General features: G+C 44.8%; 1 protein-coding gene across 1 annotated transcript in view; it reads right to left on the bottom strand.

Moving 5' to 3' along the window:
• Nucleotides 1–27,432, bottom strand: part of VWA3A (von Willebrand factor A domain containing 3A) — a 74,643-nt gene that overhangs the window by 30,999 nt on the left and 16,212 nt on the right. The window contains exons 7-19 of the mRNA XM_061600303.1: nucleotides 26,639–26,745; nucleotides 24,869–24,994; nucleotides 23,816–23,924; nucleotides 23,294–23,359; nucleotides 18,859–18,984; nucleotides 16,273–16,411; nucleotides 15,481–15,584; nucleotides 13,551–13,631; nucleotides 10,915–11,009; nucleotides 9,038–9,157; nucleotides 8,347–8,421; nucleotides 6,855–6,999; nucleotides 5,089–5,284 (exon numbers count right to left, since the gene is read on the bottom strand). Of these exons, the coding sequence (XP_061456287.1) occupies nucleotides 5,089–5,284; nucleotides 6,855–6,999; nucleotides 8,347–8,421; nucleotides 9,038–9,157; nucleotides 10,915–11,009; nucleotides 13,551–13,631; nucleotides 15,481–15,584; nucleotides 16,273–16,411; nucleotides 18,859–18,984; nucleotides 23,294–23,359; nucleotides 23,816–23,924; nucleotides 24,869–24,994; nucleotides 26,639–26,745 (1,489 nt within the window). The remainder of the gene's footprint in view (nucleotides 1–5,088; nucleotides 5,285–6,854; nucleotides 7,000–8,346; nucleotides 8,422–9,037; nucleotides 9,158–10,914; nucleotides 11,010–13,550; nucleotides 13,632–15,480; nucleotides 15,585–16,272; nucleotides 16,412–18,858; nucleotides 18,985–23,293; nucleotides 23,360–23,815; nucleotides 23,925–24,868; nucleotides 24,995–26,638; nucleotides 26,746–27,432) is intronic.

Raw genomic sequence — 27,432 nt, 5'->3', positions numbered from 1 at the left:
CTGAGCTTGTTACTCTGTGGCCCATTGTTGTTGGATTGAAGAATACAAACAGCGACTCTGTGAGCCTTATACAGTAGGTTGTGTCCTAGTTATGTAACCTTTCAAGGCTCTTCTGACAACCAGAGGATGCAACGCCTTCACTTTTTGGTATGTTGGAGCTGGGCAAAAGGTTGGAAGAATTAGCTCCTGCTGTCTGTGGAACAGTGTATTGACCTCTGGAGTGAACAAAGGATCTCTTCTTAGAATAACTCTGAATTAATGAAAAATGCATAAGTGCTTCACCACTGACAAAGCTGCCAATTCCGATGCCCTTTGTGCTGTCAGGACTGCAACTAGGAACATAACTTTGTAAGACATCAGTCTTGGGGGAAAAAATGAAATGGACTGCCTTCAAGTCGATCCCGACTTATGGCGACCCTATGAATAGGGTTTTCATGGTAAGCGGTATTCAGAGGGGTTTTATCATTACCTTCCTCTGAGGCTGAGAGACGGTGACTGGTCCAAGGTCACCCAGTGAGCTTCATGGCTGTGTGGGGATTCGAACCAACACCTTAACCACTACACCACACTGGCTCTAGTTTTCAGGGGCTCAGATTGCAGTCTCTGTAGAGCTAGCAAGATCTTATGTAGGTTCCAACTCGGAAATCTGTGAACCACCAGGGGACATTTAGGCCTGCCTCTCTCAAAAACCTCTTTAGTAGTGGGTGAGTGCCCAAAGATTGAGAAGTCGCCGCACCCAGAATTGAAGAAATCACTGACGCTTGACGCTTCAACGTCGTAGGCCTGAGGCCCATATATAAGCCATCTTGTAAGAACTCAAGCAACACCTTCACCATGACCTGTGATGGAGACACATTATGTGCTGTTAACCACTGGCCAAATGCCCTCCATGTGGATGTATATATCCTGATGGTTGATGGGCGGAGTGATGCCAAAATGGTATTGATCATACCCTCTGAGGAACCTGCAGCTATTAATTCTCTCTGTTCAATTTTCAAGCAGCGAGCCTAAACCACTCTGGGCGTGGATGCCCCAGAGGCCCTTGTGTCTGGCTGACAGGGAATAGTCCATGGATTTTGAGTAGCCATGTGAAGAATGTCCAACATCCAAGGCTTCCTGGGCCAGAACGGTGCCACCAGAATTATGTGCACCCTCTGGGTCCTGATCTTCTTGAGTACTCTTGGCAGCAGTGGAACTGGGGGAAAGGCATAAAGCAGATGTGGTGGCCTATCCACTGAGAGCACATCCACTGCCTCTGTTCTCAGGAATTGATACCTTGAGTAGAACCGCACAGTCTGGTGATCGTGATGTGAGGCGAACAGATCCACCGCCACTGTGCCAAACAACTCCTGCAAATGGTGGAACACATTCATTGCCAGCTGCCATTCTCCCGACTGCACCCTCTGCCAGCTCAACCAATCGGCCTGGATGTTCAGGTCACCTCTGATGTGTTCTGCCCACAACCAAATTTCTTTCTGCCCAGAGCAAGAGCTAGCAGTGTTGCTTTGTTTTGAAGGCTCTTTGACCAGGTTTCCCCTTGCCTGATCAGATGTGCCTGCACTGCGGTGTGTTGGTGTGTAGAAGAACATGTCTGATGGGGAACATCCAGGCAAAGACAGAGCTAGGTGCGCTGTCCTCAGCTTCAACCAATTCACACTGTGATGTAGTTCTTCTCTCTTCCACTGTGCTTGAATGTATCTGAACTGACAGTGTGCTCCCCATCCTATCAAACTTGGATCCGTGGTGAACACTATTCTCTGTGGCTCTATTATGGGAACTCCCCTTTGTTAAATTCCTCTCCTGACACAACCACTGCAGTGCAAGATGTACAACTGGTGGCAGTCTCACAATCAGACGTCTCCTCCAGGCTATTGCCTTCTGGTAAGGAACTACTGCAGAGGTATGGTGTGGTGTCGAGCCCACTGATTCACCTGTTTAGTAGAAACTATCAGTCCTAGTGTTCTTGCTAGATACGTCAAATCTGCAGAAGAAGCCTGAAGAAGTGGGAGCAATGTTTGCCGAATTTTGCACACCCTGTTCGGAGATACTGACAGAATCCCCTGCTTGGTGTTCAAAAGTGCCCTGAGGTGAACTATTGACTGCATTGGATGCAGACTGCTTTTTTCATAGTTCACAATGAAACCAGCATGTTCTAGGGTTGCTAGGGTTTGTTGAATGTCTGTGATTGCTGTCTGTGCAATTTGAGACCTGATGAGAAGGTCGAGGTAAGGATACACATGAAGACCCTGGAGGCAAAGACGACCCACCAGGGTCATCATGACCTTTGTAAATATTCAGGGAGCCAAGACAAGTCCGAAGGGCATTGCCTGGTACTGGAAATGATGGTGGTTATATGCAAAATGAAAGAAACATCTGTGTTGAGGGTGGATAAGAATGTGGATGTATGCCTACTTCAGATCTATCAATGCTAGCCAGTCTGCTAGCTGAAGAACCTGCTCTATTGATGCTAGAGTCTCCATTTTGAACTTTCGGTAATGTACAAATTGATTCAGGAACTTGAGGTCTAGCACCACCCTCCATTTTTTGTTTTTCTTGGGAATAATAAAGAACACTGAGCAGACACCTCAGAGGTAGCTCTCTGAAGGTACTGGCTCTATGGTTGCTCTCTCTAGCAAGAGAGTGATTTTTGTTCTGAACTATTGACCTTTTTCCTGCTACTGTGGAAACTGGAGAAGGAAGGTAACATTGAGGGGGAAGAGGCTTGAACTCCACCTTCAACCCGTGCCTCACCAAGTGATAACCCACCTATTGGTGGTCATAGATTGCCACCTCTGGTGAAAAATCTGCAGGCGCCCCCCTGCTGGAACCATCTTGGCGTTAGAATCTAGTGAGGCATGCTCCCTAGCCCTGGTTACCTGTACTGCCTTTGTTTGGGCTGCTTCCTTGACCAGCCCCTTAAAATCTTTACCTGGACCATGACAAGTTCCCTGATCTTGACCCTCTTCCTTTCCCCAGAATCTGAAGGGACAAAAGGAGTGTTGGTATGGAGAAAAATGATGGCTCACGCATCCACCTTCTTTCTTTGTAGTGAATAACAAATACTTGTGGTTTTCCTTCAAATCTACCAAGACCTGTTTTAATGCTTCCTCACCAAAACGTTTGCCACCTACATAAGGGGCAGTAGCCAAATTCAGTCTTGAGGACTGGTCCGCATCACAAGAGCACCGAGTGGCTATTGTTGCTGCTGACTTAACTGCACACTGAGTGGTATCCAAAGTGGCATCCACTACAAAAGCTGCAGCTCTTGAAATTTTTACGCGCATCTTCCACCGTCTCTCCTGCAACCAGTCTGGGTCATCTAGCAGCTCATCAATCTATACAAGAGACTGAATCGGCAGTGTTGCTGCATTGTGTACTTTGTGTAAAGTGTAGTCTATACGCTTGTCTGTGGTATCCCTGGGCTGAGCCTCTCCTTTCAGGATCATTACACTGGTCACCATGGAGGAGATGGGTGTGTCGATAGCAGGTGGTCTAAGTTGATCCATGAACTCTGGCTCTAGTAAATAGTACTTATTTGCCAACACTATCAGCCTTTTGGACTGGAGTGGATTGTCCCACTCTGACTTGGTTACTTTCTTAAAAGGAGCTGGAATAGGTATTACTTTGTCATTAGATGTAGGTGCCTTCAGTACTTGAGCACTCTTTGAGGACACGGCAACAGGCTCAGGTGGCTTATCATTGAGATCCAAAGTTGATAATCCCTTGCAAAGAAGAGGAATGAAATGCTCATCTTTGAAGTCTGTAAGATACCTTCTTTTCAGCCTCAATACCATTCCCCTTCCTCCAAGTCTGGATTTACAGGGTTTTTAGACAAAGCTGCCTCTAGCTCAGCTTGTGGGGATAACGTGTCATTACATGCCCTAACCCTAGGTACTGAATGTGGGTCTGGTGGGTTGATTTAAATGGTGCTGCTGAGTGCTGTGTAGTCTGAGTGATGTTCCTATCTCTAGAATGTTTACATTTCAAATGGTTTCTGGTTGCAATGTATTTTTGTGACCACAAGATGTCACTATTGCCTTGGACTCAGCAGCAGTTACAGCTCTAATCTAATGGGCTATATCGCCTGTCAGGGCTTCCCTTATTTGCTGGATAATGGAGTGGGCTGGGCACTGTGCTGATTCTGTATTTTTTCAACTTGCAGGCAATTGCAGCAAACAGCCTCCATCCCAGCCACCAAGCCATCCCCACTGACATGCATTAGGGGATGTTTGGAAACCCACAAAGTCCTTGCTTGAGGAGGACATTGTACCATAGCTCCTGACCTGAACTGAACTTGTGGTTGCTGAGGCCAGGAAATCCCTTCCTCCTCAGACAGGAACTCTGCTGCGCGCCTTAAATTTGTGCTGCTTAAAAGTGCCTCTTCCGTGTAGAGTGCCTTCCTAGCCCCTAGTAACTGGGCTGGAGGCACTGCCTCCACTGCTAACTGCTTCTCCACTGTGTTCCCAGTTGTTGCTTCTGGAGCAGATGTGTTCTGTTGACCTGCAGCTGTTGCAGCCGCCATTTTGTTCTCAGCTCCCCCATTGCCTGCCTCAGTGAGTGATGACCAAACAGGACTTGGTGGGTCTAATGATGCTTGACATTGCGGCGCGGTAGCCCTTTTTGTTATTCTTCCTATCGTATTCTTTATCTCCTTGGTACCGCCAACGGCAACAGGCTGTGTGGAAAGACTGTGGGGTCAGCAGGAGAGAAGGAAATTGAGGAAAAGGATGTTGTAGGATAGAAAACTGGTAACAGAAAGGGGATGAGAGGTAAATGGCACAAGGGAGGCTTTTTTTTTGGTAATCAACGCTGACTCACTCCACATACAATTTAGAAGGACAAAGACCACACACACACACACACACACACACACAACCAGTGGAGAAATGAAGAAGACACGCAAGCCTTATGGCAAAAAGTAGTGGGTAGTGGTGAAACACATCTGCTCCGTGCTGAGACAGGAAATGGACTGAGGTGGGGGGGTGTCCAATGGACAAAGACCAGTCTGCATTCCTGTCTCAGGCCACAAGAGGGCGACATAATCCCACCATAAAATGTGTTCACCACCTCTGGAGAATGCCATCATACCTGTTTCTCCAAACCAATGAAATCGGCCGTTGGCAGCCTGAGTGATTTCTTTTAAAATGACAGCTGTTTCATTCGGACTTGCATAGCGCGGTGGGATGTCATCATCGAGGGGAAAACCATTGACGGTGAACAGACAGATGTGCAGCTGCAAATCACAGCTGCCACAGACCTCGACCATGTAAGAGCAAATTGTGTGCTGGAAGGCAAGAAGATAAGCTACCAGAACCATTTAAGTGGTGCTTTTCGCACTAAAGATGGGGGAGAAATTTAATTTGGTTTGCATTTAAAGGTGAATCTATCAAATCTACACTTTCCGAAACAGTATGAGAACTGAAACACAGCCATCCTTTGAAATTTGTACTTCTGTGAATTTTGTAATGCAGTTCTCCAACCAATGTTTACAAAAATGCATATATTAGGGGAAAGTGTGCATAAAAATTAAAATGTATATATTAGTGAAAATGACATACACAAATGCATTTTATTAGGAAAAATTGCTGAGGGTTGTTAGGAGACCCCTATTCTCCTCACAGAGCTACAATTCCCAGAGCAGAAGGCATCATGAGGTGGCAGTGAAGCAATGGGAGCTGCCAGTTTAGCGGCTGCATACTACATCTAGCTTCTAAGTGGGTGGTTCTACCTTGTGAAGACCGCCAACGTGGTCTAGTACTGGACACTACCAGCTGAGGTAGCAGCTTCTGGGCCTCCACCATCACTATGGAATGCCCTCTGGTAAGAGGGATGGGGTCCTGCTCGCACAGTAGCACTCAACAGTCGACCCTGGTATTATTTATACATTCATTCAAATTCTATCCTACCCTTCCTCCCAAAGGAGTCCAAGGTGGCAAATCCATCAGTAATTAATTTTTGAGCATTCTAAAAATAGTTAGAAAACATTCTATCAACCAGTGATTTCAGGACTACCAGGAACAGTTTATTTCAGCCATGAAATATGCCTGAACTAAACAGGAATGTTTTAAATTCCTTCTGAAAGACAGTAACGTGGGAGACAGGTAGGCCTGGTGCCTTCGGGCAACCAGCTTGGATACGAGGCGAGGGCCCCTGTAACTGAGAGGAGCCTCTGCTGCTGGGGCTGGGTGGCTGTGGCTCCTGCTCCACAATCTGGGCTAGCATCAGGTCGCTGAATGACCTGACATTGGCACAGATCGCAAAGCAGGATCCATCCTACCATGGAACACAACCCTGCCGCTGGGGTGGGCAGGCGGCGCCATTTCCTGTCTCACTGTGTCAGTGCACTGTGAACACATGCTTGCCATCACCCAAGATGGTGATGAGGGGATGCAACACACTCACGCTGCCATTTTGAGTGATGGTAGGCGTGAGCATGAAAAAGACCCTGTCATGGATCACTGCCAGCTGGGCAGCCCCCAGTGGTGACACCAGCAAGAAGGCCTCAACTGCCGATCGCAGGGCCCGAGATGGTTGATATTGGTAGCTTACTAATTACCTTCAGCCTGTGCCGCTGTGGCTCACTATGCTATGCCATCTCAGTTTTAGCATCTACTCTGATTTTTTTAGCACTTGATAGTATTCATGCTCATTTGCCAGTACAAACCTTAAAAAAAAAAATGGTACAGGCCTTGTGAGATAGTACCACCTCAGAAGGTATATTGGGGAACACATGGTTGAATGCATACACACACGTCAAAGTCTCTCTGTAAGTGCAAAACTAGCAGGTAATAGTTCTGAATATATAATAAGCAATTCTGGATTATACCATAAACTGATTTGGGAATCATACCCACCATCTCTTGGTCAGGGACTCCAGTAGTAAGCAGGTAAAGGCTTTGGGATGAATGTTTGTCCTTATCTTTAAAGTCATTCTCCACAGCTCTTCTCAGGGCATTTATAACATTTCTAGTGCCTTCACACTGGAGAGTCAGTACCCATCTAGAAGAGGAGTTTAACAAATATTGTTTTTAAATGCCCAAGCATCATCAAAGCACTAACAAGGCATTCCAAAAATTTTATTACTGCTGTACCGCAGCTCATGCTAATCCTAAGGCAGGCATGGGCAGGGATGTTAGAAGATATTGATTTCCCTTCCAACCCATGTTTGTTGCATGAAGCACCGTTTCTGTTCCACTGCAGTTTGGCTTAATTAATTGCATTATTATCAGGTTATTCCACATCATTCATTTCAGTGCAAAGGAAATGCAGAGCAAATGGGGGGAAAGTAATCAATTATGTATCATTTGTGGACTGAAAACAACGACAGCAAAGACCAATTGTATTCACTGGATTGATTTCCATTCCGGACATGGGACGAATAAGCAAACACAATCAATTTCTGCTTCTGTTTCTGTTGGGATTCACCAATATCCCTAAGAATGGGGAACCTGTGGCCCTTCCAGATGTGGTTGATCTCCCCTCCGCTCAGCCCCAGCCAGAATGACAAATAGTCAGGGATGATGGGAGCTGAAGTTAAACAACACCTGGAGAGCCACACGTTCCCATCTGATCCTATAAGCAGCTTCAGCTGCTTCTGAAAGCAGGAGAATGGGAAGAGTGAGTGAATCACACTTCCTGTTTTTGAGTGATGGAGGGAGTGGTATGAGAGAGAGTTTTCGGGACCCAATTCAGAGTGCTTGTTTTGACCTAAAAGCCTTATGCAGCTCAAGATCCCAATACCTCAAGGTCCGTCTCTCCCCACATGAACCAACCTGGACCCTTGAATTCATCATCTGAGGCCCTTCTCCATGTGCCCCCTCCAAAGGAGGTGCAGAGGGTGGCAACATGAGAACAGAGCTTCTCAGTGGTGGCTTCCTGTTCATAGAATGCTCTCCCCAGGGAGGCATGCCTGGCGCCATCACTATCTATTTTCAAGGGCCAGGCACAGACATTTTTATTCACCCAGGCCTTTGGCCCTTAATTTTATGCTTATATTTTACTGGGATGCGGTTGAGGTGGATTCCCCCCCCCACACACACGTGTTATTGGTGATCATTTTAGGATATTTTCACTCTTGTTTTAATGTTTGTTTTTGTATGTTGCTTTGAGTTTACCTTTCTGAAAAAGGGGAATAAATGAAATAATCCCAATAATCATTAGTAGTAGTAGTAGTAGTATTTAATACTCGCCCTTCACCCAAAGGTCATAATCATAATAATGTATAAGCTGCTGGCTTCTACTTCTGGGATATGCACACCTCGCCTTAATGAGTTCCTCTTCTAGTTTACATCTGCGGGGTAAAAACAGGAAGCTCAGTTCATTAGTTTTTCAGTAAAGTTTATTTACCTCCAGGCACTTTGTAGGTTGTCTGGGTGTGGAGGAACCATTTCTGCCTGCCATGCCTTAACATCACTTCCAAAGCTGCAAAAAACAGAGAGCGAATAACTAAATACTATTGCACAACGTATCAACATATTAAATGTTTTTTGAGCAGCCAGACATTTTCATGATTGTTCTGTACTGTGCTTAAATGTTTCTATGTTGTTGTACACTGTCCTGATGTTCTGTGAGACAGCATTATATAACACTTTTATAAATAAATAACAATATAAACGTCTCCAGTTTCCAAATACAGCTGCAATCCTATACATATTACCTGGGAGTAAGTTGCATTGGACTCAGTGAGGCTTACTTTTGAGTAGATGTGCACTGGATTGCACTGCAAGCAGTGGCGACTGGTGGCTCAGCGGGGCAGTGGAATCTGCTCTGGGTTTTAGTCCAAGCTTTCAAGGAGCTTCCAAGGGCCTGAACCTTGTACAGCTCCTTGAAAGCTTGGACTAAAACCCAGAGCAGATTCCATTTCACCATTGACATGGAGCCACCAGACATCACTGACTGCAAGACTGCTCTGAACCTAGGCATTCAGAGGAACATAGACTCTTAATCAGAAGGGTCATTTAGCAGCAAGGATGGCGAATGCTCATTGCCAGGCCTATCCTCAAGAAACCATTACAACTATTGGATGATAGTTACTTACGCTATTATATTGAAGAAATCCTTGCTTGACATCTGCTCCTCAAGTAAAAGTCTCAGGGAATGTTGGACATGAATGATGTACATGGAGTTTGTTTTGGAGACATCAATAAGTATAACAACCCTACGTAAGAAACAGCAGCATCAGAAATGCATCTTTTAGATCAATTTTCAACATTTGCGGTTTTTAGAATATTTGAAGAGAAACTTTGGGTCATAACTCAGGGGTGCGATCTCTACAAGACGCTTGGCGCTGACCTGTGACAGGGACTTTTCAGTGGTGGATCCCCATTTGTGGAATGCCTTCCCCAGTGAAGTGTGTCTATCTCCATCACTATTGACTTTCAGAAGGAATCTGAAAACATTTGATGTCTGAAGGGGACTGTTCCTGGCAACCTGAAGATCACTGATAAAATAATGTTTTTAAGCTGTGTTTTAGAATCTTTTAATGGTGTTTTACAAAATGTTAACTGTATTTTAGAATGTTTTAATTGTAATTGTTTGTAGAATGTTTTAAACTGTTTTTAGTATGCTTTTCTTTTTCTTGTTAAATTGTTTTGTTTATGTTTGCTGCTCTGAGCTGTTTTGGGAGGAAGGGCAGGATATAAATTCAATAAATGATGATGGGGAGGAGGAGGAGCAGCAGAATTGTGTGCAAGGAATACCCAAAGTCCACAGATATATGGAGCTTTAAGGGGGGGAGTATGGAGACCGTTAATGAAGCCTAATCTCTCTGATCCCTATCAATTTTAGCCAAATCATGCACCTTTCCAGTAGCCCTAAAACAAAAAGCACAGCTAAGGAGATATAACATGTTTTAAGCAGATCCTGACTCTTTCTCTCCTTCAATCTCTCTCACACACACTAATTTCAGCACGAATATGGAGTCTGGTTTAAATGCAGATTGTATGCATGCATGTATCTATTTCTAGAATAGGGATTGGGGAACATGTGGCCCTATGGATAATGCTGGACTACAACTTCCATATGTGATGCCACTCCACTGGCTGTGCTGGCTGGGACCAATGGGAATCCAATGACATCTGGGGGGCCACAGGTTCTTCCCTCAATAGGTGATCATGACCATGACAAATGGGCCTTTGTAGTTGTGGTGCCCATTCTATGGAATGCCCTTCCCCCAGATGTCACTCTGGTACCAGACAAAAGAGGCTTTTTATTTGTTCAGACAATATAGCATGTAAATATAAGTTCCCTTCATTACAGTTTTATCTGCTCTGCTAAATTACGGTCACATGCGCAGCATACATTCAATGCACTCTTATACCACAGGAAGCTGCCTTATACTGAATCAGACCACTGGTCCATCTAGTTCCATATTATCTACTCTACACTGACTGGCAGAGGCTCTCCAGGGTTTCAGGCAGGGGTCTCTCTCTGCTCCACCTGGAGATGACAGGGATTGAACCTGGGACCTTCTACATACAAGGCAGAAGCTCTGCCACTGAACTACAGCCCTTCCCCAAAGCAAGTGGGTAACTGCTAACTGTTATCTCTTTAACAGTCATGAAGAATCCTGGGAACTGCAGCTTGTTAAGGGTGCTGGCCTCACAGAGCCACAATTTCAGCATCTTTACAAACCACAGTTCCCAGGATTCTCTATAACTTTTAAAGTGGGATAAGAGTACTTTAAATGTATGGCGTGGATGGGACCTGTATGGCTCTGTTGTCACTGTTGCTTCTGCTGTTTCATTGTTGTTTTATATATCCACATTTTATTATTTTTTTGGACACCGCTGTGGGCATGTACAAGAAGGGTGACATGGAAATGTTCAAAATAAACTAAAATATGCACATGCGTTAGAGAAGAGACTTAGGAAATCATTTCACAAAACTGGATGCACAGAAGCAAAATACTGATACCTCCTGTCACAAACAGTCCCCCAAATTCTTCTACTAGCTCTGGAAAGCCAGTCAATACGTCTCTCATACATCCTCACCATCCTGCCAAGCTGTTTCTGAAAGCACAATACAAAACATAGCTGATGCTGCATGCAGACCATGCAGAGGTGGGGACCCTTTGGCCCTTGCTGAACTTCAACTCCAGTCAGCCACAGAAAACATGGCTAATGGCCCAGGGATGATGGCCTACTGTCGTTCAGCAACATCTGGAAGCCAAAGAGTCCCCACACCTGGATTACAGTACATTAACATGTCAGACAATCCTTTCAGCAACGTTCTTTGAGCATTTTTTTGACTTCCACTACATTCACACCACATTTTACGGGCAACATACTTTCTCTTTCCTTCTTTAGCAGCCTCAAATGATTTCAGGTGTGGGATATTTTGTGTTCACATCAAGCTTTATGCCTTGATAACAGCCAACTTTTCATTGGCTGTCTCTTTTCTACAGCACTTCTGGTCTTTTTTCTGTGGTCAGTTCCAGACAACCTGCTTACTGAGCATTTGTAGAAACACAGGATACTGCCTTATACCAAGTCAGACCACTGGTCCCTCTGGCTCAGTAATGTCAACACTGATTGGCAGCAGTTCTTCAGGGACAACTGAAGTTTCACAAGGAGGTTCCCAGCCTTACCTGGAGACGCTGGAGATTGAACATGAATGACAGGCGCTCTATCACTGAGCTCCCCATAGTAGCAAGGACAATAGCAAGATGGACCAGTGATCTCCCTGAGTTCATATTCATCCTGATTCGTTTGCATTGGTTTGCAATTCTTTTTTTTTAAAAAAATCCTCATGAAAATTAGTCAACATTTTAGCACAAATTTCTCCTAATAAAACCCATATTTGTCTACAATTTTGCCAAATCTCCACGTGTTTGCAAAGCAATCTTCCCAGCCATAATATATCTTTGTATGTTATTTTCATTAACACATGCGTTTCTGTGCACATTTTACACTAGTACGGTGGTTCCCAACATGGGGGAAGGAATCCCAGGAGAGTAGGGAAGTCATCCTGCTGAGGGTCACAAAGTGATTATTTATTTATTTTAAAAAGTCTTCACGCTGGCTGAAACGAACTGAGCAGGCATGAGGGACTTCCATTCCCAGCTCCTCCCCTCCCCCCTGCAAAGAGACCAGCTGCTGACTGCTGTTCCTGGGCTCCTAGCTCCTTAACCCCATATGGAGAAGAGTAGCCCCAGCCTTTGTACGCTGTCCAGACTGGTGGCGGCAGCAGCAATAGCAGAAGGAGGAGAGCGCAGGGATGGCAGCCAACATGTACTGAGTGGGAGGCTGTTGGGGGGTCCTCTGGCCTCCTCGTGAACCCTTCCCACAACCCACCAAACTCCTGAAATGTGCACAGCACAGAAAGAGGTACACAGCAGCAGCGGCATACTCTCCCTTCCCCGTGCATTTTCCTGTAGTCCCACATAGGCCGTTCCCAGGTTGAGGTGAAGGTGGTGGTGATGATGGGGCGGTGAGAGAGAGAAAAGAAGAAGGGGAGGTCGCTCCTCACCCCTTTGCCTCAGAAAGAGAGGAGGAGAAAGGAGGTGGTGGTTTGAGGAGGATTCCACTACCGTCTACTCCCATCTTCTCCCTCCCACCCCCACTGGACACCCTCCTTTTGGTGTAAGGGGACAGGAGGGGGGAGTGAGGGAAAGAAGAGGAGTGGGGCCCTGTGCATTTGTTTTGAGGCCTCACTGTTGCCACAGGTCACTCTGAGGCGGGAGAGAGAGAGAAGGGAAGGAAGCGCCTGGAATGGTCAAGCAGCCCACTTTACTTCAACCCTCCCTCCTTCCTTCCTCCCCCTGTACCTGTCCTCATGTCCCAAGTGCTCTCCCTCCCACGTGGCTGCTCCTCTTCACTCTTCCAGCCACCTCTACCTCTTGCTGCCTTCTTTTGACCCACTGAACCTCTCCCCCACCCGCAACCTGACACACCTCTCCTCCCTCTAACGCTGCCCCCTCTCTTTGCATGACTTCTGCCTCTGTTTTTCTTCTCTCTCTGCCCACTTACCCGCCCCTGCCTCTGGTGCCTAAGTTTGCTCCTATTTTGATTTTGTCAATGGGCTTGCGTGAACCACGTGTTTACATTTATTATATATTTAGTGGACTTTAATTTCCTGCCTGGCGAATTTCTCTCTCTCTCCTGCCTCTGTTTCTCCACCTGCATACAAATCGTGGTGCTGGTCAGAAAAGCAGGAGCAACAATTAGCATGTGGGGTTTGTGACGTTTTTTGAGGTTACAGAGGGGGCCCTATACTCACAGAGAGTGGGAACCACTGCACCAGTATTTTCATTTTTGTACACAGTTATTTGCCTGGACAACTGCACTGCAAAATTTGGAAAAGTGTGAATTTGGAAGGATGGCTGTGCTTTGATTCTCATATTGTTTTGGAAGTGCAAATTAGGCAAGTTTGCATTCAAATGTGAACTGAATTGCATTTCTTCTCCAACCCTAGTCACCAATGAGTTATTCCATTAACTGCATGTTAATCTCTGCTACTCAACACCAGGACAAAAACAATGGTTGGCGTAGATTAAACTGGAATGCCATTAATTCTAGCCTCAGGGCCACATATATATGCCTCTCAGTTACCTGGTAGTCATACAGTATGGGTGGATCTACGTGAATATTTTTAATAGTCCCGTCATGCCATTCAAACCGGGTCATTGCTTTCTGAAACAAGGAGAGAGAGGAAAAAAAACATTAATCCTTGGTTCTAAAAGTGTGGGATGACACAAGGTTAACAATCAAACACTGGCTTTCCTCCTGCTTTGCCAGAAAACAAGGTTCTGGTGGCAGTTTGCTTCTGGAGGGAGAAAGGATGGTATCTGTGTGTCTAGTGGAGCTTTCCCAACCTTTGGGTCCCCAGATGTTGGTAGACTACAAGTCCCATCATTCCTAACCATTGGCCATGCTGGCTGGGGCTGGCCTTCTTTCCACTTCCTGTATGTGCCCTTTTTTTGTTTTTTGTTTTAACTGAATTCTGATTTTATAATTTTAATTGATTTTGAATAACATTTTGCTGCATTTTCTCATGTCATCTTATGCTCCATACATAATAATAAAGCTAGATGTGACCTTGAAGTATATGTCAATTCTCAGGGAGGTGTGGGGATCATATACGGGCAAAGCATACAGATTAAACTCCAGATTTTTATTTTCACTGATTGTAATTAAGCGGTATATACGTTGTCAAAATAAAATAAATTTAAAAAATCTCATTTGACAATGCAGAGGAGACACTCACATTCACTTCACTACATGCAGGAAACCTTAACATTCATTCTAGCAGAACTAGATATTGAGACAACTGGGTGAGTTTCCAAAGAGACAGTATTCCAAAGCCTTGAGACCACCACCAAGAAGGCACTGTCTCTTGTGTCCCTTATTTTATCATTTTGCAGTGACAGCACAGAACACAGAACCTTCAAGGGCAAACCTTAAAGCCTGGGCAGGTTGATACGGGAGCAGATGGATCTTTGAGATAACCAGTAGGTCTGTGCTCCGTATTCAGCTGAGGCATGAGCTGAACTGGGCCCCTTTGAAGACTTTTAGGTCTTGGCCAAGTCAGGTTCAGATAGCCCCGGATCACTACGAGTCGGGTACAGCAGCCCAGAGTGATCCGGGGCTGGGGCATGGGGGTTGAATGATAACATCCAATGCCAGGCACTGGCCTTTGGAGGGAGGAGGCCACAGAGCAACTACAGGAGAACACCCTAATCAGTACTGGCCTTTTACGAGGCTCTTCAATAGTCTGCTCCGATGGTGTCCTCCCTTCAAAGCCAGTGCATGAAGAAAGAGGCCGGTGTTGGGCAGGCCTAGGCCTTTTAAGGTCTGGCCTTGACTCCGCTCTGCTCAGGATCTCGCAGGATCGCTCAGGATCACCAAAGATTGCTAGCAGGCCTGCAAGAGCAAGCATGGGTGGGAGAAGGAATGCCCCTCCCACTGCACTAGGGGCACTCGGCACAAAGTGGTTCTCCTGACCATGTTTTTAATTTAAAAACCCACCCATATCCCCCCCACCCATAACTTCAGGGATGGATCTGAGGCAGGGTGGGTGGCCCCATCTTTGGGACAGGGTGGATTGACTCTTCTTGGGGCCCACAAAACAAGGCTACAGGGTGGATCAGAAGGGCGATGCACAGCCCAAGACAATTTAGGGCTTTAAAGACCAAACCCAACTCTTTAAATGGAAAACCAGCAGGTAACCAAATTAAGCTGGAAGAAGATCACAGTTTCATGCTCTGCTGGCTACCAGACAAATTTGGCTGCTGCATCATCATAATTATAATTATTTTGCCTGACCTAGGTACATGTACCTAGGAAGGTACATTTCAAATGAACAGTAGGAGAACAGTTCAACCAACGATCTCAAGAGGAGACGGGCTCCCCCTGTCACCAGAGGTCTTCAAGCAGAAGCCAGACAGCATATCTGTTGGGAATGCTCTGCATCGGGTGGGGTGCTGGGGGGATTAGATTAGATTGCCTGCAGACTCTAAGGAAGCAGCTCCCCTTAACTTACCTCATGTAAAGTAGACGATACTGTTTTCTGAAGGACCGGCACAAATTCTTCCACAGGGGAAAAAGCATTTGGTGCCAAAACTTGGTAAAGGCTTAATTTCTTGGCTGTAACAAACAAGGAACCAGAGGATAAGTGACCAGCCTGTTCTATGGGGTCAAGTGGGCTTCATTTCTCATGGAATCTTTGGGGCAGAGGCCAAATATGGCCTTCCAGACCTCTCTACGTGGCCCTTGGAACTCTCCCAGGTCACACCCCTCACTGGCCTTCTTTTGCCACCTGAGTGTTTTTGCCTGGCTGGAATGCATCCTCAATGCCGGGATCTCTTCTCGATTGTCCCAGAGTGCAAGACATGGAATAATGGGCTCAAGTTGCAGGAAGCCAGATTTCAACTGGAAAAACGTCCTGTTAGAGCCATAAGACAATGGAACCAATTGCCTAGAGAGGTAGTGGGCTCTCCGACACTGGAGGCATTCAAGAGGCAGCTGGACAACCGTCTGTCGGAAATGCTTTGATTTGGATTCCTGCATTAAGCAGGGGGTTGGACTTGATGGCCTTACAGGCCCCTTCCAACTCTACTATTCTATGATTCTATGAATGCTGACAATGCCTCTTGCTTACCTGAACAGAGGATAGATATGAGTATGAGGAGACACTAATTAACTGTTCAAAGGTAAAATTTGCCTCTGGCCCCACCCACCACAGACATGCGGCCCCCAGGAGGTTGCCCAGAAGGGAATGTGGCTCTTGGGCTGAAAAAGGTTCCCCCACTCCTGCCTTTTGGTTCTACGTTACCTTTCAGTCCATTCATTTTTAACCATTCGGATGAAGATTTGGCCAAAACGTTTGAGATTTGTATTGCAAGAGGACTCTCATGCGTCGGCGGCTTCAGCAAGCAAGTGGCAGAGGGAACCTTCAAACACTCCATGGAACCCTAAACACAGATTTTTAAAATCTCATCTATATAAATCAGCATGGTTTTTTAAATCTCCTCCAGCTGAGAACATATTACTGGGAAATTACCCACATTAAAAAATAAATAAATTCTAATCTATTTCATTTTTATACCACCCGTCTCTCCAAGACGCTCAGGATAGTGTATATCAAGGGTAGCCAACACAGTGCCCTCTGGATGTTGCAGCAATGCAGTCCCACTAAAGAATCACAAGCATTTAAAATCTATAGCACTCATCACAAAATGTGAATATGCGCAAATCCTTGTCCTTAAAGATTAATTATCCATAAAAGCAAGTTCCCACTAGAGGAAAAACTCCCAAAATGTTTCCCCGTCTGAAAACTCTACAAGGTGTAGCAAAGGTGGGTTTCTCTAAGTATGGCAGTCCAGCTTTGGTGTATCCACCTATTAAATTAGCTGCATGCATTAACAGGCAGATGTCAGATTTTGGGGTGGGGGGCTTGGCATGTTGCCAATGATGCCCCCCCATCTTTCACCCCAACCAGGACAGAGCCCAGTGTTGTCCTACTTAGACTATAGATGGGAGCTGAACTTGGCTCCTGTTCAAAAGTGGCATTGCTGTGCACTGCTGAAAAACATCCAGAGCCCTAGCAAGGAGAGTGGTGAACAGCGACATCGCTGGATCAGGCCACCAAGGGCCCCTTTCAATCCTCTGGGGCCATACTTGGAAACTAAAGCAGGGACTTTCCTGCAAATCTTTAAAAAGATGTGCATGTTCATCATTGGCCTAGTTGTTACCAAGTTGTCGGGGCTGTACAAACTGTGGGTCTAGCTCATTTGACTGAATGCTTCTACATTTTAAAAAAAAAAGCTCCACTTGTATATAGAAAAGTAGGATGACAGAGGAAAGGGTTCAAGTTGTGAAGGAAGAACTGGGATTGGGTACAAAGGATCGACTTGTGATAATGACCATGCTTGTTCTATATATTCCACTTGTGCAATCCAGTCAATAGACATTGGTCTGATAAGAGGTATAAACTCAGTGGTGGCTGGTGATTGTTGGAATTAGTGGAGGTTCATTCAACCACACACATCCATCCCCACACTGGGATGTCTGCAGCACTAATAGAAAAGAGTGCTTTTAAAAGTGCAGAATACTACAGTCTCTGCACTGAGTAACAACCACCTACATTGTCCACCCACTTATGTACATAGGGACAGCTTCAAATATAGGGACGGCTCTACCATTAGAGAAAGTCAAACAGCCACTTCAGCGATTTGGAATGCCATGAAAGGGCAGCAAATGGTCTGTTGGCTGACAGTTTCAGAAGGGGATTAGGCACATTAATGGAGGATAGATCTATTAATGGCTATCTGTCACAGTAGGCAACTGGAACCTTCATATTCAGGGGCAGTATACGTTTTTGGATATTACCAGTTGCTAGGGCAAAACAGGAGAAAAGCCTTCATGGCTTGTGGAAGTTTAATGTAGGCAGCTATATGTGGACTAGATGTGTCTTTGGTCTGATCCTGCAGATGTCTTTTTATGTTATGTTATGAGCATCATAGCCAAGGTCGCACCCCAGCACCTCTCATTTTGAATTTTTAGACAAAATACACGCAACAAATACATCAAGGCTTTTTTTTAAGTGCAGACCACTTGCTTATTTTAAAAGGCACTAACAACCTCACCTCAGTTTCTTAAAATCCCAAACTAGCTCTCCCACAAAACTTTAAAAGAAAGCTTTAAATATACAGATAAAAAAAGGCTTCAGATTGTTAAGGGGCTGTCTTAACAATGGCATTTGTAAGCCACTCTGGGAGCCTTTTTTTTGGCTGAATATATAAATGATTTAAATAAATCAACAGAGAGCTCTAATTTGACTCAGGACTCACCAGGATAAGTTACATAATAGTAACAATAGAAAACATTTCCATATGGCTGAATGGTATTTCCATATGACACCAGTATTTGCAGGACTGCCTTACCCCCAGATGTGCCCACCTGACCACTTCTATCTGCGGAACTGGCACCATTACAGATGCCACATAATACTAATTCCACACTTGTAAGAAATTGTTCTTTTAGTGTGACAGCACCTACACTTCGGAACTCCTTGCCTATCAACATCAGGCAGGCAAGTTCGCTGTATTATTTTCAGCACCTGTTTAACACACTTCTATTTAGGCAAATCTATCCAGACACATAGATATTGACATATTTTTAGTCTCCTTTTAGTTTACTGCTGACTTTAATTGTCAATTAAATGTTTTAATTACTTGTTTTAGCTGTTTTTATTGATAATTTTAATATTTCTTGTAAACCACTTAGAGGTTTTGTTACAATCAAGCGATATTTAAATTGTGTTAAATAAATAAATGTAATTAAACATTCAGCAGCTGTTTAAATCTACTAGCCCCTTTTAAATGAAAGATCCAAGAATTAAATGAAATAAGGTACTTACCTCTTTCATTGCATTAAAAAGGGAGTCGCCCATCCTGCCCTTGTAGATTTCATTTATGACATTGAGCAAGTCCTCGGCTTTTTGACGTTCCTGAAGGATCAGCTGAATACCACTGCTGTCACAATTCTGATTACACAACATAATTAAAAAGTCAGTTCAGATTTATTTTTAAATACTTGCAGGTATACTGGGCAATTAATGCTCAGAGGCACATGTTACCAAATTCTACACAGGAAGGGGATTGGACTGTGAAAGACCAACCCAAATTGTGTTTGCATTTTGACAAATTTGTAGGGCAGTACAGTATCTCAGAGAGAAGGTCAGGTACAGAGCTTGGAAAAGTTACTTTTTTGAACTATAACTCCCATCAGCCCAATCCAGTGGCCATGTTGGCTGGGGCTGATGGGAGTTGTAGTATAAAAAAGTAATTTTTCCAAGCTCTGGTCAGGTATCCTGCTCCCTTGGTGCATTCACTATAGCTGCCCAATTTCCCTGCTTTTAAAAGTTTGATAGAAATATCTGTGGGCTATAGGTATGTCCTTAAACCGCACGTTTTTTCCCCCTATTAGTGAATAAATATAACAAATGAATGAATTTTCCGCACTAGGAACGTCTACTTAATTTCTCTGCCACCCTGACATGCAGATGTTACAGACACCGAAACTTTCTGGAAAAGAGCTGGTGATCCTAAGCTGTAGGGCTGGTTGTGATGAATGACCCCAAACTGAGGCCTGTAGCTCATAGGGTGCTTTTTGAGCTCAGTGGGATTTACTCCTGTGCAATCATGCTTAGGATAGGTGAAACTGACCTGGGGGAGGGGAGGGGGGAGGAGGAGGGCAGGGAGGGGGAGGAGAGGAGATTGGATGGCTGGGCACTGGGCAGAAGGGAAGCCCCTTTCCTTTCCAAAAGGAAAACATTGTGAACAGTATCATTCTTTTTCAGGGTTTTCCCCACATTTTTATTCTACAGCAAGGACAAGTACCATAAGAACATAAGAAGAGCCTGCTGGATCAGGCCAGTGGCCCATCTAGTCCAGCATCCTGTTCTCACAGTGGCCAACCAGGTGCCTGGGGGAAGCCCACAAGCAGGACCCGAGTGCAAGAACACTCTCCCCTCCTAAGGCTTCCGGCAACTGGTTTTCAGAAGCATGCTGCCTCTGACTAGGGTGACAAAGCACAGCCATCATGGCTAGTAGCCATTGATAGCCCTGTCCTCCATGAATTTGTCTAATCTTCTTTTAAAGCCATCCAAGCTGGTGGCCATTACTGCGTCTTGTGGGAGCAAATCCCATAGTTTAACTATGCGCTGAGTAAAGAAGTACTTCCTTTTGTCTGTCCTGAATCTTCCAACATTCAGCTTCTTTGAATGTCCATGAGTTCTAGTATTATGAGGGAGAAGAACTTTTCTCTATCCACTTTCTCAATGCCATGCATAATTTTATACACTTCTATCATGTCTCCTCTGACCCGCCTTTTCTCTAAACTAAAAAGCCCCAAATGCTGCAACCTTTCCTCGTAAGGGAGTCGCTCCATCCCCTTGATCATTCTGGTTGCCCTCTTCTGAACCTTTTCCAACTCTATAATATCCTTTTTGAGATGAGGTGACCAGAACTGTACACAGTATTCCAAATGCGGCCGCACCATAGATTTATACAACGGCATGATGATATCGGCTGTTTTATTTTCAATACCTTTCCTAATTATCCGTAGCATGGAATTTGCCTTTTTCACAGCTGCCGCACACTGGGTCAACATTTTCATCGTGCTGTCCACTACAACCCTGAGGTCTCTCTCCTGGTCAGTCACTGCCAGTTTGGACCCCATGTGAAATTCAGATTTTTTGCTCCAATATGCATAATTTTACACTTGTTTATATTGAATTGCATTTGCCATTTTTCTGCCCATTCACTCAGTTTGGAGAGGTCTTTTTGGAGCTCTTCGCAATCCCTTTTTGTTTTAACAACCCTGAACAATTTGGTGTCGTCAGCAAACTTGGCCACTTCACTGCTCACTCCTAATTTTAGGTCATTAATGAACAAGTTGAATAGTACAGGTCCCACCCAAATTTAAACCAAAGCTGTCCCTGGCCACATCCACACCAGACTGTTAGTTCACTTTAGGTAGTCATGGCTTCTCCCAAAGTATCCTGGGAAGTGTAGTTAGTGAAGGGTGCTGAGAGTTGCTAGGAGATGCCCTGTTCCACTCACAGAGCTTCAATCAGAGTGGCTGACTGTTAAACCACTTTGGCCACTAGAGCTCTGTTAGGGGAATAGGAATCTCCACTCAGCACCCTTCACAAACTACACTTCCCAGGATTCTCTGGGGGAAGCCATGACTATCTGAAGTGAAATAAAGGTCTGGTGTGGGTGTAGCCCCCTGATTAGGCAAGCCCAGTGGCTGGGAGTCTGGCTTTTAGAACACTGACAGTTGGTTCTTACTGAGCATGCCTGGCCTTATCATTGAGTTCAAGCAAAATTTCTTAAATTAATTAAAAATCAGCCAGGCATTTTTTAAACGTTTAAACTGCAGAAGATGAAGGTCAGAGTATGGGGCAAGGTCAGTAATATATTACAGGTACTCTGTGAACATGGCTGATTTTTAATGAATTTCAAAAGATTATGAGAACTCTGACAGAAAAAAGTCCAAAAGGGCTCTGGTTTTTTCCTCTCTCTTTTTACACTTTGAGCTCTCTCTCTGACTGTTTTGCGCATCATCATGAAAATTTAGAGAGTTGTTAAGCAAGCATTTCTGCGTTCAGGACTATAAGTTTTGTAAGGTTTTGTTTTGAAATGAGTTTATGGGAAGGATCAGAATGGCATGGGGGGATTTTCAATTTAATAATGCGGAATGCGAAAAATCCACGCTGACTATAGTATACAGCAGTTCACAGAAACAGGAAATTCCAATTAAAACATCCTTTTAAAAACAGCAACATAAAATGACTAAGATTAAACTAACTGCTAAAATACTAAAGGCAAGAACATAAAGCAGGAACTGTGGAAGCTGCCTTATATGGAGCCACAGCTCTGGCCATCTAGCTCAGTACTGTCTACACAAACTGGCAGTGGCTCTCCAGGCTTTCAGGCAGGAGTCTCTTCCAGCCCTGCCTGGAGATGCCATGGGAATTTTTTGCGTGCAAAGCAGATGTTCTGCCACAGAGCTACGGCCCTTTCCCAAGCAACAGGGACCTTTGGCAGAGTCCTTTTCCTGCCCTAGGGACATAGGAAGGTGCCCTACACTGTCAGGCCATCAGTCTGCCTAGCTTGGAGTTTTCTACATCGACTGGCAGTGGCTCTCTAGGGTTTCAGGAAGGACTTTTTCTCAGCCTAATCTGGAGACACCAGTGACTGAGCCTGAGACCTTCTGCATGCAAGGCAGATGCTCTGTCACTGAGCTACGGTCCCTCCCCTTGGAAGGGGAAGTAAGAAATACAATATATCATCATCATCATCCCTCACCCAGGAACTAACAAAAAAAAAGGCTTGTGACACTATATTTTCCCAGCCTCTTTTCTTAAGTCACAACTTCCCAAACTGCCTATGAACAGTGGACACTAGTGTCTCCAATTTCAGTAGTGGGGCAATGAATCCACTCCAGGTTTTAGACCAAACTTTCAATGAGCTGTCCAAGGTGCTGAATGCGGGTTCACTGCCCCACTGACATCAAAGCCACCAGTCACTACTGTCTATCACCTACGTAAGAAGAGCTACCTGGCATCCCGCATAACCACCATAAAGGCACCCATAAAGCTATGCCGTAGTGCCTGCTGGTCTCTCATTACCCCCCCAATGGACCAGCCTCCACTGGCTCTCCACTCCACTCCCCCCCCTCTCTACTAACACAAACATAGAAACCACAGAGAGTGGGGGCACACACCATCCACTTTGGGACTAGTCATGGCAACTATTTGATAGCTGGGCCCACAATACTTTTCCAGAAGTTCCAAATGTGTCCACAGGCACATAAAGATTAGAGACCTCTGTTTATATTGCTCTGGATATTTTCTGTGTTCTTATTGATGTGGATAAGCTATGTTCAGACCTGCCAATAAGATGTCCTGGATTTCCCCCCTCAAATTTAAAACCAATCGTGGGGAGAAGGAAATTGGGATTGGCATCATGGGAGGAGGAGGTCGGGTTTAACTTTATGCTTTCCCTAGGAAAATTGCCTACATCCCTAGCTGTTAGATGACCCTGAAGGAAAGGCACAGAATCCACCACTTTAAGAGACAAATATACAAACGCCCCACTTTTAGTTTTTCAAAGTAATCAGAGTGTCTTCGATGATAAATGAACCAAATTTCAGATTTTCAGCTCATGAGGAAGTTTCCTGTCCACTTTTATAACCCAGTGAGTGAGCTAGCAAGTCTCCAGGCACCTTTCTCACAATAACACTTAAAAACAGTGCACAAGTTGTCCCAGTGACGCATGACTTACCTCTCTCCTTGTTGAATAACAGTGATAACGGCCTCCCACATCTTCTGCTATGGCCTTTAGAAAACCCTGCATTAATGGCATCACAGAAAATGGCTGAGCAAAGAATGGTTTTCTGGCAGCATATTTGCTAAACAGGGCACAGTAATCTACTTGCTTTCTGATGAATCTTAGTATCTATATCCCCCACCAAGTTGCACTGTTTGCAGTTGCAGTGATGAAAATCCAAGTGAGACTCTTGAACCAAGTGTCAGTGGTTTGTAAAAGTGACTTGTTAATTTCAGCAAGGTAAATCTAAGAGTAACTCCAGGAAGGATGTACGGTTTCTTTTAATTTCGTTTGCATTTCAAATGGAGAGTATATTTATTCATATACTATATATAATGCCCATGCTAAGAGGCATTTTACTGCCTTTACAATGGCCTATGGCTACAAACAATAAATATTTATTGGAAATGGGGACCCCAGGGGCTGAACCTGGGGCTTCCTGCATACATAAAGATGGTCCCTTCCTCACAGACTTACAGGAGACACTTGACTACTACAGTCGTAGGTGACAGTATGGACCAGCAGCTGTCTCCCCAATGTACACTGTTGGATATAATCAGACAAGATTTCCGAGGCTTGATCTGGGCTGGTTTGGGGACAAAAGAGGGTGGGGGGGGGAGAAGGCAATGCATCAGTATAAAAGACAGAGGGGATTTCTCCCTACAACCAGGATGGGGAACCTGTGGCCCTCCAGATATTGCTGTACTACAGTTCATATCCTCATCCCTGAGCACTGGCCATGTTATATTCTCAGATCATCCAATGAAGATGAATGGTGGGTGATTCAGGACAGACAAAGGGCATAGAAGAGAATCATAGAAGGGTAGAGTTGGAAGGGACCTATCAGGCCATTGAGTCCAATCTCTTGCTTAATGCAGGAATCCAACTTAAAGCATGCCAGACAGGTGGCTGTCCAGCTGCCTCTTGAATGCCTCCAGGATTGGAGAGCCCACCACCTCCCTAGGTCATTGGTGCCATTGTCATACAGCTGTAACAGGAAGTTTTTCCTGTTATTCAGCTGAAATCTGGCTTCCTATAACTTGAGCCCATTATTCCCTGTCCTTCATTCTGGGATGATCGAGAAGAGATCCTGGCCTTCCTCTGTGTGACAACCTTTCAAGTACTTGAAGAGGACTATCGTATCTCCCCTCAGCCTTCTCTTCTCAAGGCTAAACATGCCCAGTTCTTTCAGTCTCTCCTCATAGGGCTTTGTTTCCAGTCCTCTGATCATCCTTGTTGTTCTTCACACAGCATTTGTTCTTCACATAGCACATAGTTAAACTATGGAATTCACAAGACTGGGCACTTAGACCCAATTTGTTTCATTTATTTACATAGATATCCAGCCTTCATCCATCACAGAATTCAAGGCAGCATACATGGAGTTCCCATGTCATGTCCCACCCAGGAACTGACCAAACCCAAACCATACCTACCTAGCGTTAGTTGCTGCATCACTTACCATCAGACCATGCTTGGCATTTAGAAACAAAGTCAGTGTCTTGCCAACTATTCAAACAGGTGACCTACCAGCTTCCTATGATAATCACCAGTGAATCCAGTTCTTTGACTACAAGGACTTTCTTCAATGCTTTTAACAAATTGCAGCCTCCACTGGGCTTCAGTTCCAGTACCCACTGCCTTGCTTCATGTAAACTAGAAAATAATAATAATAATAATAATGATGATGATGATGATGATGATGATGATGATGATGATGATAGCAACAATAACCACAACAATGTGGAATCTATTGCATATCAGTTAGATACAAGTGAAAGAGGTATTATAGACAGACAACACAAAAAAGAAGAAGAAAAGAAGACCGCATTATTGCCAAAGTCCAAATATTGAGAGGCATTGCTGAAGGGGAGAAACTGTGCTGGAACACCAAGGGGCAAGGTTTCCACCTGCCCTGCCGGCAAACCTGCCTGGGACCCTCATAAGCAGTAGTGAGTGGTGACCATTTAGACTGGTGGGGCGGAAGGCAGGGAGCCCAAACAGTAGGTGGAGCCAGAGCCAATGACAGGCAAAGCCAACTCATCCTAGTTTTGTCCCCACCCTCCTCCTCCCTGCTGAGTACTACAAGGGCAACACTGAGACTCAGGAAGAGGAAGCTGACAGGTAGTGCCGCCCCCATCCCCGATTGGTTGTAATTAAGAAGGCTGATAGGTGGGGGCTGGGTGAGGGTAAACTGCGGTTGGTGGGGCAGTGTCCTACTTGCCCTAATGGATCAGCCTCCACTACTTATAAGGAGCTGCCCCCTGAAGGTTTACTCCTGCTGTCTCTGACATTTTTCCCTCTCTCTGACTTGAATTTTGTATTTGTGAGTGAATCTATGTGAGCTGCCTTGGGGGCCTTTTTGACCAAACGGCAGCATAGAAATAAACTCTAACAATATTAGTCTTGCAATTAGAAGGGACAAAACAAAGCACTTCCCCCAAACAACATAGAATAAACCTCTGGAACCTGCGGTCACAAGTGCTGACCACACTCTGGTATGGCTTGAAAGTGGAATTAGATACATCTGTGGAAGAGAGGTCTCATCTAAAGCTCCCAAGCCTGTGCTCTTCTCTTCTTGTACTACAATCACCATCAACAACAACAACACGTTGATGTTCTGCTCTGCAAGATGTCGTGATGAGCACCAGCCCGGATGGCTTTAAAAGAGGATTAGGAAAATGCATAGAGAATAAAGGCTAGTGGCTACTAGCCATGATGGCTATGGCTCTAATGCTAATATTGGAGGTAGCAGGCTTCTGAATACTAGTTCCTGAGAATCACAAGTGGAAGACGTGCTGTTGCACTCAGGTCCAGCTTGTGTGGGCTTCCCACAGGCATCTGGCTGGCCACTGTGAGAACAGGAAGCTGGACAAGATGGGCCACTGGCCTGATCCAGCAGGCTCTTCTTATGATCCTATTAAATATACCCAGGAAGAGCCAGTGTGGTGCAGTGGTTAAGGTGCTGGACTACAACCTGGGAGACCAGGGTTCGAATCCCCACACAGCCATGAAGCTCACTGGGTGACCTTGGGCCAGTCATTGCCTCTCAGCCTCAGAGGAAGGCAATGGTAAACCCCTTCTGAATACAGCTTACTATGAAAACACTATTCATAGGGTCGCCATAAGTCGGAAACGACTTGAAGGCAGTCCATTTCATTTTTCAAATGTACCCAGAATGGCATACAGCATAATTATAATATAGTATAATGTAATATAACTAGTACAAGTAACAACCATTTTCTAAACACAAGTAATATATAATATAACCAAGACAAAAACCTCAGAGCCAAAACTTACACATTCATATCAATAGCTTTTGGCTCTTCCCAAAGTGATGACAATTCGGTCCCAAATGAAATGAAGTATAATTTCTTCATGTAACACAGCTGCTCATCTATTAAAGACTTAGACATAAAGAAAAAGCTGCAATTAGATGCTTACGAAGCTATATGGCAGGCCTGCACCAAACTCTGCCTAACTGAATGTAAGAGCATCTTACTGATTTATTTTCTTACATTTATGACCTGCTTTTCTTCTATTGTAAAACCCAAGGCAGCATTCATGTGGCTCCCAGATGGTCAGACAGCACCCATGCTCAAACCTGCTTAGCTTCAGCAGGGTGGTAGCCTTATGCGCCTTCAGACCAGCCTTCACCAACCTAGTGCCCTCCAGGGGTGTCTGACTACAACTCCCAACTCCCACAAGCCACAAACAGCACAACTGGGAACAGTAGCCCCAAACACCTGGGAGGGTGCTGCCAACCAGAGCTTGGAAAAGTTACTTTTTTGAACTACAACTCCCATCAGCCCCAGCCAGCGCTGCCAACCATCCATTTGCTTAAGATACCACCCATGCATTGAAAATGAGCAAAACCTATGAACAATGAGAAACACAAGTCTCTCTTTCCTCTGCTACCTCTATCAGTCTTTTTCTTTTGCTTCAGTTTCCTTTTTATATGGTTGCATTTGATGGTTTGTTTTTAAGAAAGTCAACAAAATATTAATAATTAAAACTCCAAAAAAAAATTAGTCAAGGATTATTAGGGATGCTCTTGGAAGAACTAACCATACAGATGACTTAGAATGTCTAAC

This window comes from Rhineura floridana, chromosome 17 (assembly GCF_030035675.1).
Source record: "Rhineura floridana isolate rRhiFlo1 chromosome 17, rRhiFlo1.hap2, whole genome shotgun sequence".
Taxonomy (NCBI): Eukaryota; Metazoa; Chordata; class Lepidosauria; order Squamata; family Rhineuridae; genus Rhineura; species Rhineura floridana.
Note: the sequence above shows the minus strand (reverse complement) of the source record. Positions and strands in the feature narration are given on the sequence as shown.